General features: G+C 39.7%; 1 protein-coding gene across 2 annotated transcripts in view; it reads right to left on the reverse strand.

The window, feature by feature from the left end:
* Chrdl1 (chordin like 1) overlaps positions 1 to 12,932 on the reverse strand; it is a 100,355-nt gene extending 87,423 nt beyond the window's left edge. For both annotated transcript variants that reach the window (XM_032890224.1, XM_032890225.1), the window contains exons 1-2: positions 12,665 to 12,932; positions 8,811 to 8,959 (exon numbers count right to left, since the gene is read on the reverse strand). In XM_032890224.1, coding sequence (XP_032746115.1) covers positions 8,811 to 8,959; positions 12,665 to 12,816 — 301 coding nt within the window. In that variant the 5' untranslated portion in view covers positions 12,817 to 12,932. The remainder of the gene's footprint in view (positions 1 to 8,810; positions 8,960 to 12,664) is intronic.
* Positions 12,933 to 16,088: the final 3,156 nt, after the last annotated feature.

Genomic DNA, 16,088 nt, shown 5'->3' on the forward strand with positions numbered 1-16,088 from the left:
AAACATAAGAGTCACTGGCCTTGTCTGGCATTAATAGGAGGGGAAGCTCTGAGTCCTGTGAAGGCTGGATGTCCCAGAGTAGGGAAATGATAGGGCGGTGGGATGGGAGTGGGTGGGTGGGACAGGGAGCACCCTCATGGAGGCAGGGGGAGGGGATGGAACATTGGGTTTTCGGAGGGGAAACCAGAAGGGGATAACATTTGAAATGTAAATAAAAATAACCAATTTTAAAGAAGAAATCTTTTAACATCACTCAAAATCTAGGATTTTTCACAATTATAAACAATACCTCTTTATGTGCACACTGAGCAATTATCAATTTTCACAAACTAAGGTAAATTAATTTCAACATATGCTTATAAGCTTGGATTTTAAAACGTTCTAGGAAAGAATTTAATGAGCTACAATGCATAATCAACCACACCTAAAATCCCAGTATATCTTCTTGGACATGAAGCACCAATGAGTTGATTTTGCTGAAATGAAGATGTTACACTAATCTCTGGGAGATATGAAGAAGAAAAAGTATAGCAATCCAGTGGCAATATCTGAAAGACATCAGCTGGAGAACGTATGACTTACTGCTAACTACTGGTATCTGAGAGTCCCAAAGGAAGTCAACTACCATAGGAAATGGACCTTCAACCTGCATCATTATAGCTACTTTTGAAATAGCTCAGCTGGCCTTAATTAGAAGTAGAAATTCCTGCTACGTTACTAACCCCTGTTAATAGGAATAATACAGAATGTAAACAGCCAGGGAGACATAACTCTGTGTCATCAGTGCTCTCCACTTCTCCCAAGATTAGGTCAAAGGGTCAATAGCTCTATCACTAGTCCAAAACCAAGAAGACATTCCCATGAACTGTTTTTGAGAGCAGCTCTTACTGTAGACACATCCCTATGTCAGCATTGCAATAATATTTATTCTGCTATAACACATACGGTCAGTGAAAGGGAGAAATGAATCGTTGCTTTGAGTTATGTGGAGTGGACATACCAAGTAAACAAATTCCTTTTTAATTATTAATTTCTTTAAAAAGCTCCTAGAACAGTGAGGGGGGAAAGGAAAACAAAACTATTTTCCTCTGTTCATTTATCAAAGTTGAAGCACAATATAGGAAAGGCAACATTCAGTAGTTACATAACTTGTGTCTTAGTTCCTTGGCATGAGATTTTAGAGTCGAAGTTTCTGTCCTATTCCCTCAGGGCTTTAAGACCTCATTTTCAGTTGTGAAAAACAGTGAGAAAGGAAATCTAGAAAGAAGTCAAATTCTTCATTCCATGGTTATGGCTTATTTCCTCATCCAGGAATTAAATATCTCAATCACATTTGCTGGATCATTTGCCCCAAACTAAGTCAAACACACACACACACACACACACACACACACACACACACACACACACACACACACACACACACGTGTATGTGCCCACCCTACACACACAAAACATTATACCCACGAAAAATATTGTACAGATATTATTATCCTTTTTTATTTGGTTTGTGTCTAATTTGGTCCTCTACTAGTAGGTAATCAAATGCACTAGGAAGACAGGGGCGATAGCTGAAAGACGGTTGACACAGAAGTTTGACACTATTGGTTAAGATGAGAACAGGAGATATGCCATGAAATTTCAATTCATCATGTCTTTCTATCTCTTATTAGCATGGATAACTGAGAGTGGATGGTATTCTCATTAGTCTTTCTATGAGGCCACAGGGATATCCATTTACAAAAAGGCTACTTAGCTGGTGAAACTTGACCCGAAATTTTTTTTTCTGGCTAAAAATCTGTTCCATGTCATATGGCATAGGACTATGACCAAAAATCCAAGTTCTTGTCTTTTTAAAAAAAAGTCCTTCTTATCAGCACCTCAACATCACAAGTTTTGGCTAAAGGAGACCTGTTTGACTGGGGGTGTTTCCTGATTGATCAAGAGTACAAGTTTCACAACAGAATCAAATGCAACTCTCATGCAAACAAAGAGTCCCTAACTTTCACTTTGGACAGCATGAGAATATATGTTCAGTATTGGTGCATTTTAGAATTGACATAACAAGTACTGAGTCAAATTGGTTTCGAGACTGTTTCATTTAATATGTATGTATATGTATTGCTGAGCTTAAGAAAAAGAACTCTATGAGTAGCTGTATAAGTACCCGTGATTATCCATACATCTTAAGATCACTGTTGTTTCTCTTACGTGCTTATACAGTTTCTACATGTGTAGCAATGAGAACCTATTCTTATATTAGAAAAACAACCATGTTAATGTGAAGGTTTCTTTGGATGCCTGACAGCTGTTATAAGTCTAATAGGCACATTAGATATCTATTTCGTGATCATTTCTTTATACTGTATGCCAATTAATTAATGTAACTAAATGTTAAGATACATAGAACATGTTTTATCATCATTATTGAAAGACCTTTATTTTGTTATTACTTAATTCCTTTACAGATGGCTAAGTAAAAAAATACCAGAGTTCCTCTTTATCTTACGAGTCTAAGCGTATAGCCATTCTCTTTTTACCACATTGAATATGTTTTATTTGAGCAGCTCAAGATCAACACAGCTTAAGTAGCAGGTGGGAAATGGGGCTACTCTATAGGGAAAATTGCTGCTTTTCAACAAACCCAAAGGTTTCTCTTTTTATTTCTTCAGAAGGTACACACCAAATTGAAAGTAAACATGCTATCATCTACCTAACTACATCCTAACTAGGTCGACTTTTTCTCATTTAGATGGCCTACGATTTATTTCATCTTTAAAAATCATTATCTTCTAACTAGTCTCTTCATCTCCAGCCCGTATCCAATGTTTGTGGAAGTAGTCAGGCTATAAATCTTAAATGAATAAAATCCTCTTCAGCATGACCTCGTGATGTGATTAAAAGTCCAGGTGCTTTATGCAAAATACACAAAAACCGAAGTCTTGCTTTCTCTTGTCTCTTCCCCATAGTCCCTACTCCAATGTTCAGCTCTCTGGCCAGAATGTAAGACTTCTTCCCAGGAACATATTTTTAACTTTTCAGAATTTTTATTTAGCTCAATTATGTAACTGAATATTTTTCATCTTGGCCTGTCTTTTGAAAATTCAAACTTTATTTTTATTCATGTCTACATCTTTGTGTTATATGTGAGGGTGTGTGTGTGTGTGTGTGTGTGTGTTCATACTCATGTGTATGCACAGTCATGCCTATACATGGAGGTCAAAGGAATACACAGTGTCTTGCTCAATAACTCTGCTATATTGAGACAACATCTTTTATTGAATCTGCAGTTTGATTGGTGGCCATCAAGTCTCCCATATTGCTATGGTAATGTATTTTTACGGGGGTTAATAAGGATTCAAGCGCAAATGCTCATTCCTGCTTAGAAGTCTTCCTCCTGTGCCATTTCCTGGCCCCAGTCTCAGGCTTTTTGCTTTTGTTGTTATTGTTACTGTCCTGGTTTTGGCGATGGAATTCAGGTACCCTTGTACCTGCTGGGTAATCACTTTACCTCTGGATTCTATCCTTACCCTTTTGTTCTTTAAGTCCCGAAGTGAACACTGCCTCTCTTAAGGAACTGTCGTTACAAAGGCCTTTATTCAGTCACTTGGTTCATCACTTATATATTAAGTTGCTGCCACATGTAAAAGCCTGGGCTTGGATTCAAGAAAATGAACTGGCTTCTTCAAAGACTTTCCAGAGCCAAATTGGTATAGTGAGGAGAATACTGTATTTGGAGATCTGTGCTTTAGCTCTGACTCTGCCTGGCATTTATAGCGATCCGTCTTTGCACCAAGACATTTGATGCCACTTTGTTTCCATTTTTCATCTCCAAACTTAGTGGACCATGTAACATGGTTTTGTAAAAAAATCTTTCCATAATGGCTACCATTTATTTATTTATTTATTTATTTATTTTTGGTTCTTTTTTTCGGAGCTGGGGATGGCTACCATTTATTAAAAGCTAATTTCGTCCCAGGCAGTATGCAAATGATTCTGTTGGTTCTGGTGGTTGGCCTTGGTTACCAGCTTGATGGGATTTAGAAATACTTTGGAAACAAACCACTAGACACGACTGTGATGGGTCTTTCTAGATTCGTTTAAGTGATATGGGAAGAACTATCCTAGGGACAGCACTTGGGGTCTAGTCCCTATCTGAATGACCAGAAGAAAGGGTACTGAGTAGCAATACTTGTCTCTGTGCTTCCTGACCACAGACAAAATGTGATCAGCTGCCTCAATTCCTGCAGCAATGCTCTTCTGGGCATGAAGAAACATACTCTCAAACCGAGCCAAAATCAATGTTTCTTTCCCTAAACTTGTTTTTCTGCCAGTTTCTTCACAGCAATGAGGAAAATTAATCCAATGGTGATCGCTATTTCTTCTATTGTAGGAATGGAAAAACATACCTATACTAGTGGTTTTCAACCTTCTAATGCTCTGACCCTTCAATAGAGTTGTTATGTTGTAGTGACTCCAACCATAAAATTACTTCATTGCTACTTCATACTGTAATTTTGCTACTGTTATGAATAATAAAGTAAATATGTGATATGCAGTATATCTGATATGTGACCCCTGGGAAAGGGTCATTGGACCTCCAAAGGGTCTCAACACGCAGGTTGAGAACCACTGATATAGAAGGTAATATTCCCCAAGTACACAAGACATTTGTAAAACTAACGGTTGAATCTAGGCTAATTCCAAAGTCACCATGCTCCTGTATTTTAAAAAAACAGAATTTGCCTTTTAAAATATTAAGCTGTTTCACTGAGGGCTAAGAACATGCTTAGCTCAGGTTGGCCTTAAATTCACAATCCTCTGTTTCCCTACTGCTGAAATTGCAGGCAGGCAGACCATGACAAAGTTATCTGATTTTACAGTACTCTTCCTCTCATCTTCTTCCCCCTAGATAAACTTTAATAGGTATATTCTCTTTATTGCTTCTTTTTAATGTTTAATAATCATGGGAAATGCCAAGGAGAGCTTAGCAAAGTTGTGCTTTTTTTGTCTGGCTTTCACCAGAGATGTAGCAGATGCCTGCATGGCCACAAATTGCTAAGCTTTTTTTTCTTCTCTTACTATGCTGGTGGCTCCCCTTTCCTGAGAATTCTACCCTCCCACTTTATTTAATCCAAACATAAATGTTTGCAAGCTCCAGCTTGGAAGAGAAAAATGAGTGAGAATATATTCTCTCAGAGATCCAGTTTACTTTTATAGAGCAGGAATGGATCCATGCGACACAGTTTTGTCTCCAGCAGCTCTGCCAGACTTAGTATAGTCTGGTTCATTAGAAACATATAATAAAATATTCTTCACAATTCAGTTCTTCAACTTCACTTTGATCAATACTTCATTACCTAAGTTAGATCTGCCAAAAGGGGCAAACTTGTCAGCCCATTTGTCCCATATTTGCATGAATATTATGCTGTGAATGTTACGCTCCTTTGAACTTCAAAAGAACTTCCTGGCCTCATTGACTACAACTTTAACAACAGAGAATAATGGAGTTATAGAAAGATCTTTTCCTGGCTAAGGACCTCAAACTTTGCTGATGCTGGACAGTAGCAAACTTTTACATAAGCAACAAATGGCTCTTTCATCCACTGCAGTACACTATCAGTATTTCCTGGTGTCCTTAGCCTGTCTTCCTGCTTGTGAAAGCAACTACAAGTATAGCTAATTAGCTAGCAGTAAGTGGCAACACAAGCCTTCGCCACTCCTTGCGAACAGAGTTTTCTGCATACAAAGCACTTTCCCCAAAACTCTTCATATTTCCACAGCGACTGTGAAAGGATCTTTCACCATAAGGCTACCTCACATGCTTCCTACCCAGAGTGTCCCGATAGACCAAGCATGCTCCTGGACTTCAGACAAATCTACTCTATTCTAACCAGCACCTGAAAACTCAAACCCTGAGGTTTCCTCAAGGAAAATGGAGACAGACAGTATGAACAGATGAAAAATTTTAACACTTCTAAATTTATATATTTTTCTCAGCTTTGTAAAATTTAAAAATAACCCTCCTTTTCATATACTCCTAGGCCTTCCTTTCTCCTGTACTAGACAGTACAAATATGTGTCTTTTCCCTTTGAAGAATTTTTTCCTTTTTAAAATATAGTGATTTCCACTTGGAGAAATTCTGGAATAGAGAGTATAAAAACATCATAATTATTATTCATGAACCCAGAGACTTAAAAAGTAATTCTCTGGTGCATCCCATATATGAATCTAAATTTTTTCATGGAACAAAGAACTATGGATAAACTCCAAAAGAAAAGAAAATAATATAGGGTGGGAGAGACCTCCCAGGAAATTCAGTAGCCACAGAGGAAAGGAATACAGACCTCACCCCACAGAATTTAAACAGCGATATAAAAACACGACTTACACAAGCAGTATTTAGAATAACAAAAGGCTAGTAAGGTTTTATACATGGAAACAAAGTAACTAGAAAGAGCAATTAAGCCAAAATATTACTGAAAAGACCCCATAGGAATAGGAAGATATGAAGGCAAAAATGAAATATGATTTCATACAATTATGATGATCCTCCAGTATAAAGATTAACAACTCTCTTGGTAAATGAATTATAAATGGACATTCATACAGAGGTAATAGGAACTTACTGAAGAGCAATTGAACAGTTATCAAGATTAAAACTAAAACCACCATTGGACTATCAGTTCCTCACAAACCTGTGCATTAACATCTAAAGAGTTTCACTAATGCCCTTAATTTGTAATATCAAAAACTAGAAGCAACATACCTACAAATAGAGCATGCTTAGTTAAACCATGGAATATACATGCAGTTGAAAATGATCTAGGCATTAGTAAAACATGTCACTGTTAAAAATGTTCTAACATGACATAGAAGGCTATCATGTATAGATTTGTCCTTCTGAGATATAATTTAAGAAAAAAATCATAGGGCCATCAATTTTTTTTAAAAAATGAGTTTTTAATACAGTACTTGGATCATTTGTGGGAATTCTCCATTTGCCTGATATTTCCACTGTTTATTACTTACCCCTGTTAGGGTATCAATACGAATATATGGGCATGAACGTTCCATGTGTAAAGGCAGCACACATGATACACATACTGTGAGATTTCCTCTTCCATAAAGATTATTTTGCATATCTCTGATTTGGGTGTGGCCACATGAAATTTCAGTAAGCAATTACCATGATGATGGCCTCAACATCTGAGAATAATCTGAAATATTAGACCCAAACCAGTGCCTTAAGCCATCTGTTACACCAACCAAATATTAAAATGCCTTGAGACATAATAATAGGCACAAAAAACATTAGAAAGTATCAGTTTAGGCTTCATAAATCATCTCTCTTTGATTTGTCAACAGAGCTCTAAGTCTTATGATAATATTCTTCGATTCTTGGTAAGTATGGAAGACCTCCAAGAAGAAATAGTCTATCGAGAGTTACAATAGTCCCTGTGAGGCCATCAGTAACACAGGGTATAAGGGAAATGTCTTTCTAAGAGACCAGGAATTTTTGATATCTGCCAATTGTTAACGGAGTTAAGAACGGGCAGAGAACATTTCTATCACATGTACTTAAAGAAACAGAGAGTGTTCCGATATGGACGACTCTGTGGATGCAAGGAAAAGTGGGTAATGTGAGAAAGACAAGGGGAAAAGCTCCAATTTCCTTTCAGAGACTGCCCGCCACTTCTCTTCCATTTATGCTTCACTTATACTAGATGTCACTATAGATCACAGATGCTTGAGCTCCTTATCAAATGCACTTTTTGTCCCAGGAAGAAGACTGTTTGCTATGAAAATCATTGTGGGACAGACACACTCTTACTGATTGAATAAGCTGGGTTCTGCCCTTTCATATCAATGTGCCTTTTCTCGCCCATATTTAATTCTATGGATAGAAGAGATAAATGTTCAAATGATGGGATTCAGATGCTGCTACAGCTCCTATCAAGAATATTTTACAGCTCTTTCTCATGAATAAGTTCTGTGGAGCACAGAATATACCCCTGCTCGACCAATTCCACTTTATGCTTTTTTTTCCCCTAAAAAAGAATCATAGCTTAGTTTCCTCCTTAAACATAGAGCAAGGATCGACCTCAAACGTGGCTGTAAGTGGCCAAAAGAAGTTGGGGCCTATGCTGTGCAAATGTAACAGAGAGCTTGTAATAAGATCAGATATGTCAGTGGCAGCAAGAAGTGGCAGATTAAATTTCATCCCCTCCAGCCTTCCTACCACCCTCATTTTCTCTAATGTGTTAGCCCAGACAAATCACTGATTTTTCTAGAACTATTGCCTGGGTTTGTGTGGACATTCCTTCCAATAAATGACATCTAATTTCCTAACAGTTCTTGGCATTTAAGTTCTATCGCTGGGTCTGAATCCAGTTCCTTCATTGATTTCCGATAATAGAGAATATGCAGAGCCTGCCTTCCTTTGCTTCCTTGGTTTTATGCTTTTTCATAAACTAAAACCTTCACTGAAGAGTCTGAAAATGGGAAAAAATCCAGCTCATCTGTCAGATATTTCTGGAGTTACGTAAAATAGAATGATAGTTGTAGAGTTGAGAAGAGGAAAGCGAAAATGTGTCATGTTTTGTTTGAGATGAAAACTATATGATAATCAGAAAAACAGCCTCAAGTTTAGTTGGCTTGCTTCAAAGCTCTCATTCTTTCATTGACTCATACATAAATCAGTAACATTTACGTTCCTTTCATAGAATATTAGCATGGCCACATTTGGGCTAGAGACATGATGCATTTGAGATTTTTTTTTTTTTAAAAAAAAATGCGAGATACTTACGTTTTACTTGTTCTGTTTTGCTTGCTTCCAGGAAAACAAAGAAGAAAAACAAGGAGGCGATATATTTTATGCCTTCCATCTTCCACTCTCTTCTCCTTTGAGCTACTGCAAAATGCAGCTCAGAGACTCCTAGGACTGGTGGGCTAAAGCTGTTGGGAGGGAAAAAGAAAGGAGTAATTAAAAGAGATCCCTAGGGACTGATGAACATCAATGATACTTAGGTTCCTAACTGGCTAAAAAAAATACTGAGGAATGTACCAGAGTGCAAGCATTGTTTGCAGAAGAAAAAGAACTTGCCTCTCCTGTCTTGTAAAGATTATGGGAGGAAATTCTCCTGAGTTGAGTACATATTCCTGTCCAACACTGAGGCTAAATCCTTACAAGGAAGTTATAGGAAAAGAAAAAGAAAAATTGAAAATTTTTGGACATTTTATTTTTGGTGGATGGAACTAGAGATTCAGAAATTAGGGGTTTATTTTTTTTTCAAAGGGCTATTCTGGCAAATGAGGTACAAGTAGCAAGGATTTTACTACAGCTATATCTGAAATACAAGCCTAGTAGCCTTCGAATGAGACTAATTTAATCATTAATTGTTCAAAGTTCCTTCCCCAATCAGTTTTTCTCTCATGTCTTCTATGAAATCTAAAGGAATCTTCACTTTGGGAGCTTAGGTTGCAAAATGTAGATGTAATCTGATAGTGGATGCAAGTGAACATCTGAGAAGTCTTCTTGCTTAGAATAGTTCGGACATTTTTCTCCCCATGAAGCCCATTGTGAAAAGAAATGTAAAATGGGGTGGTTTTAAGAGAAAAAACATTCAACAAAATTTTAAGCAAATTTCAACAATGATTCATTCAATTTGTCCTACCACGCAAGAGTCTGTTAAAGCAACCACAATTCTTTAAAAATAGGTATTGGTGGGCAACCTTGAAGTCTTAAGCTTTTGAAGCTTTAAAACAGACAATTTGCTTGTGTCCAGTCATGACTATTTTCCATGGAACTAAGAGTTCATAAAATTCTTCCAACAGGTGATTGGAAAATATTTAAATATTCTAGAAGCAGTGCATTTAATCAGGGGATAATCATAAGTAGTAACACACACATGGTGGTGTTTTCAGTGAATCTTATGTAAATATTGGCCATAAACTATTTATTTGATGGAACAACATGCAAGATGCTCCTTTTTTTTTTTTTTTTTTGAGAACTGAATCTCTTTGGGCTCTATAGTGGATGTCACTGCCATGATCATTGAAAAAAATCCATCGATCAGTATAGCCTGGTGGTGCATCTTGCAATCCCAGCAGGCCGATGCACAAGGATCAGTGCAAGTTCAAGGCCCACACAGGGATACGTTGTCTAAAGCACCAAAACCCAAAACCAAACAAAACCAAAAAAAAAAAAATTACCACCACCACCACCATCAACAAAAAAAACCCTCTTTGTTTCAGATTATAAATATATGCACACCTGGCTGATCATAGAGCCTTATTTATGCTATCAGGCCGATGTGTAGCACCCATCTACTCTCTTTCTCAGCTCACCCTGCGCATTACGGAAAGTTCACATTCTCCTAGGGCATGCTCCTAGCCTTGCTGAAGCCTGGATTCTGATGCTTCTGTCTGTTTTGTGGGCTTCCAATCTACTTTCAGTCGTTCAGAACATCACTGTATGTTGAGAGCAACTAGGTCCCTTTGACGCAAAGCATTTTTATTAACAGTTTGACACAGCCACCCACTCCAATGGAGTTCTTCCTGAGTCTGCTTTAATAAGCTTTTTTCCTCTAAGTCTCCTTAAGACCAAGATTTTTAACTTTTGAAATCTAATTTATCACCATCACATATAGATCTCAAGGGGTGCTTCTGAAACCATAGCTTTTGAGTCTCCCCATGTAAGAATCAACGGGGTTGTTTTTCTTGTACAATGGTTGGGCGATTTGGTGAACAGTAGCACTGCTTCATAACTCAAGCTGGCAAGAAAGTGGCCCTTAGAATTTTTGCTTTTCTTGGGTCCCAACTAATGTTATGAGCAAACAGAAAAGTTGGTGACTAGAGAGCAATTAATCTCTTTTGGCATTCCTGTCATCTGTGTGGCCTCCCAGAGGTGATGGAGAATATCAGAAAACGAATCGTTTTATAAATATTCATGTATGATTTACAAGATCCTGAAGTCTTGCCTTTGTGTTCTGTGCAGAAATCTGAACCGAAAAGGATTCACTCCCCAGGGCTCTTCGTTATTCTATTTCTCTTTATTCTTTTACCTTTCTATTTTGGGGCAGGAGGTTGTTAAAGACATTCGTTGGGATTGTTGCAATAAACAGAAGCATCGCTCAGGAAACATCCGACTCTTATTCCTGCAAAGAGCCAAAGTGTCCCTAATTTTTCAAATTATACTTTGACCCAGTTAACTGGAGTTATTTCTGCATTAACTCTCTGCTTCACACAGACTGCTGTGCTGCTGAACTTGCACTGGTTCTTACAGGTTACTTAGAACTGTAGCCACTGACCTGTTAGGGTAAGGACAAAGGATCCAGGGCCCAGGAAGAATGGGACAAAGAAGACAAAACCCTGCAAATAACCATAAGAGTAAAGATGGGCTGGGGGAGTGTTTGGGCTTTCTAAGAGATGGAGAAATGAGTCAGATACCCAAGGAAAGGCATCAATTCAGGTGTCTCTAGGAAACCAGTGTTCACATTGCTCATTTGAATCAAGCAAAGAGGCCGATTGCTCCTTGCTCAGCTGTAACTGCAAGATCATCTGGGCCGCACATTCTCAAAGCAGATCTCCTGAGCAGACCAGAACCAGAGACATCTCTAAAGAAAAGACAACAGTTATCCATGTGACAGACACCACTTTACACCTGACAGTGTCTCTTCAAGGCTGAGGCAGAAGCTTGGCTGACTTTGTAGTTTCAGCCAATGGCATCTGTGGGATAGCCCCTTGGGTAGCAATTTTCTTTCTGACAAACAATCAGAAAGACACTGGAGACCCCAGTCTTTGTCCATCAGCTGAAATCCTCTTACCAGGCTACCACCCAACAACAAAAGCTCCCTTAACTCCGGGTGGGTACCAAAGAAAGATGAGAGTTTGAGTCCAAGGTATCTCCTGTCAGAGGCAGAACCTTCATCATTGCTTATGCCTGACAAAGAGAACGCCTTGCTTTTGGCTTATAAAACACCTTCTGATCTAGCACTCTGCTTGACTCCGTACAATTATACTGTCAAACACCGGGTAGTGCACTGGATGGAGACGGAAATCAGAGCTGATTAGTGGCAGGGCTGGAAGGTAGGTTTTTCAGGCCCTAAAATCCAGCAATCCCACTTATTTCTTGAGCCTAGTAGGTCAAACTGATCCCAGCGGTCTGGGCTTGAAAAAAAGAAAGGTGTGGATGAAGAGGATGCCCTAAAGAGACAGGAGCCTCTCCTCCACTCACCCTGTTTCATTAACTAGTGAATCAGTCCACAGTACTTCACTAAAGGAGCAAAACTGGCTCTCCCTTGCACACATGTAGTAATAAACCGAAGCACAAAACCCATAGGTATCTTGACAGGGAATGCCTGCACTGCTTCTGGAAGGCTAAGAAGTACCAAAACAAGTAAAAAGACTAGCTGAACACGGAGCGGCAGTTGTGGGTTCAAATCCCCAGCTCCCAGTCTGTTTCTTGGGGGTACCTGGGGTTCTCTCTTCATTCTGTCAGCAGGACTGTAGAACTGCTTGGGATGGCAGGTCCCAAAGTTCAAAGCACCCTGAGGGAACGTCCAGGGGGACAGTTCCAGGCAACAGAATGCACCCCACCTGTGAAAGGATTGGAAAGAGAGGCAGAGGTGAGGGCAAAGGCATAAGGCGCTGCTTACTGACCTGGGCACTGGCCTCTTCCTTCTGCCACGCTTGCACACGCTCTGAGCTCCCTGGGGCGCTCCTCCGAGGTCTGGGGCTCGCAGGTTGTGGCGAGAACTTGAGTGCGCGCGAAGGGGGAGGGGGGACTCAAAAGTGGGTGGGAGGAAAAACATCACCGCCCTCGCACCACGAGGGAGCAGAGGCTCGCTTGGCTCCAGGGGGCAGAGCCAAGGCGCGGGCGCGGCGGCCCGGGGCCACCTGCCCGCCCGCCTGTCCGCTCCCCACTTGGCCTGGCTGCCTGGCGCTGGCGGGAAGTTCTCTAGCAAGCAGCCCAGCCGCTGCAAATAGACACCCCTTTTTGGTCCCAGCACCGGGCTTTATTCCTACATCTCAGACCCGAAAGTTACAAAACGGGGAGAAAGTGTGAGGCTCAGCCGGCACTTTCCCATCACGCAGCGCCCCCACCACACACCCCTCCTTTGGCAAGTAGAGCGTTGGGGTCTTAAAGGGACCGCGCATCTTCTGCAACCCATCCTCCGCCTCTGCAGTGGATGCTCGGAAGAGCTCCCCACCTATGCTGAAGTCCTGAAGACCCTAATTCTTAACAACCCATGACTCCTCGACATGGATGCACCTCGCCTTCTCTCCTGCGGGGCAGGGACCCTTCCCTTTGCACCTGGTCTGCTCCTGGACCTGTGCTCTGTGTGCAAGTTGAACTGGCCTTACAAATCACACCCTAAGACACATCATTTCGGGACATTTCTCATATCGTCACCACAAGTGACAAAGGCTTGGTGCTTTTCTGAACATGATAAGGGAGGGAGACTGAGGGCAACTCGGAAGATCTAGTTTCTGCCACAAAGAGATTGCTCTCCCAAACCCCGTGGGAAGCGTCCCCACTAAATGTTAAATATTTTGAGGAAAATTTGAAGTGGCCCGACAGACATCGCCACCCCCTTTTTTTTTTTTACCAGTCCTGCAGACTCTATATTGGACTAAGGGCCTGACCTTCAAAAATCAAAACACGAAGAGCGAGTAGTATTTCTGGAGCTCACAGACATACTACTCTTGACGTGTACTCATGTGTCGGACTTCAGAATCCTTGAAAACTCACAAAGCAACTTCTTGACAGACAATACCCATTCACAGTTTAAGCGCCCATATTTAGAGGAGATCCGAAGGGTGTTTTGTACATGAAATGGATAATACTGATATTCGAAACACCCGTGTCCTGCTTTATGGCCTACGGAGTGCATACAGTGTACTACATCAATATTAGCATTTAAAACCTTGACGCTTTCCTTACAAACTTAATAAGTTATCAGTAGCCTTTCTTAAGAGATGCCGGGGACCTTCTGTGCCAGTCAAATCAACTTCTTCCAGAGACGTGAAAACCGACATGAGCGGTGGATGTACGCAAGGTCACACAGATAGTAAATGACATATTTGAGAGTCTAACTCACATATCCTGAGTCTTAACTCGTCTTATCTCTAGTCTACAGAAGGAAATGCAATTGCCGCTCAGTGAAACTGTGGTTAGTGAAAAGCAAGCAAGCCAGCAAACAAAACCCACGCACTGGGAGCAAGGAACAAATCAGAATTGAAACAAGAATAATTGTCCTTAGAAGGGATCCTCCTTTCTCTACCGACTTAAGTATTAGTATCATTCAGCCTGGCTACGCATTGCTGGAGATGGTTATTCCATTGTTAACAAGAGAGAGACCCGCCCTTTCTGAGAGGTTGCCTTGGGGGCTTAATGTGTCTAGTTCCATTCTGCTGCCCAAGTAGCCATACATTGCCACGTGCATTCAATTTGTGCTGTAGTAAATTAGTTCGAACTTGGAGCTGTGTTGCCTTATAACTGTGGCATTTAATGTGCTGATATTTTGTATCACTAACCAGAGTTCTTCTAGGGCTAGGGCTGCCTGTTCAATTCCCTTTGTGTGTGTGTGCTCCAACTTTCACCATCTTTTCCAGCCACTTATAGAAGTATTCAGGGAATGGGTTTTAAGAAACAGGGACAATCATGGATCCTAGCTTTTGAAATAAATAGACTGAGATTGAAAACCTCATCTAGCTGGCTAAAACCGCTCAGCCCTGCTGGTTGATATAGTATCTAGATTACTGCATGATAAAACATCCCCACACTTAGTGGCTTAAAGGAAGTTATCATTGTCAATTGGTTCTACTTAATTAGTTCTATTGAATCCACTCAAGATCGTTTATACATTTTGTTGGCAACAGTAAATGTGGCTGCTGTAATTCCCCGAGAGATTCTTTATTAATATAAATGTTGTGGTCCTTGTTTTAGCTCTGGTCTTGATTCTGAAACTGCAACTCTACTTTAGGTGAATAAAAATGTAGCCTTCCTACCAGTTCTTTTCCAAAATAAGCTGGTGACTATCTCCAAGTGTGCCTTACCTTGTCTATTTAGCAAAAGTTAGATTGCCCTGACGATAGTCTTCTAGAAGCCAATTCAAGTTATCCCCCCCCATCAAAAGCTTGCTTCTTTTATTGTTGCACAATACTTTGTGCTAAGGTCGCACCTCATTGAGGGACTGATTCTAAATTTGGGCCCCTACAAGAAAAGTTATTATAAATATTTGACTATAATTTTTGTATAAACAGTATTGCATTGATCCAAGATAAATGCCCAGTAGGGAACCTCTTGTCTGTTTGGCAGATGCATGTATAATATAATTTTATAAGAACTATGTAGTTCTTTTTAGAGCAACTATACTATATGTTCATTGCCAGTGTATGTGATATCCAACTTATTGCACTTCTACCAGCATTTGCTGCTGCTGTTAATTTTATTTATTTATTACAGTAGATGTATCTCATTTTGGTTTTAGCTTATAGTATTTTTGTAAACATAGATAATTTATTCTGAATTTTATATTGAAATACATGGCGCTTTGGTTAGCTAAAACAATATTGAAGAATAAGATGAGACAGCTCTCACTTAACTTATATTCATTTGGTTTTAATAGGATTCTCTTAATATCTAATGATATTTTCATTTTTATTCCCTTTTGGATTGAACCTGTTTGTAGCTTATTCTGATCTCAGACATATGGTCTTCTTGCTTTAATTTCCAAAGCACTAGAATCATACCTATGTGTTATGCAAGCTGGCTCTATGTGTCATGTTTTCATGTGTGTATCTGACATTTGGAGATCTCTGCGAATATTTGTCCCAGTCTGTAGCTTATCTTTTATTCCCTTTTCATGGGCTTTTGCAGATTAAAATATGATTTCTTACAGGGATTTGTATATGTGGTTTGCATGTGCATTTTATATGTGTGTTCAAATGTGTGCGGGTCCATTTGAGTGTAGTTATGTATAGGGGGCTGTATAGGGCTGTATAGGACTCTTCCTTAATCACTCTTTATCTTATTTGAGAGAATGTCTCTTGATTGAACCTGGAGCTCACACACACAAAA

This window comes from Rattus rattus, chromosome X (assembly GCF_011064425.1).
Source record: "Rattus rattus isolate New Zealand chromosome X, Rrattus_CSIRO_v1, whole genome shotgun sequence".
NCBI classification, from domain to species: domain Eukaryota; kingdom Metazoa; phylum Chordata; class Mammalia; order Rodentia; family Muridae; genus Rattus; species Rattus rattus.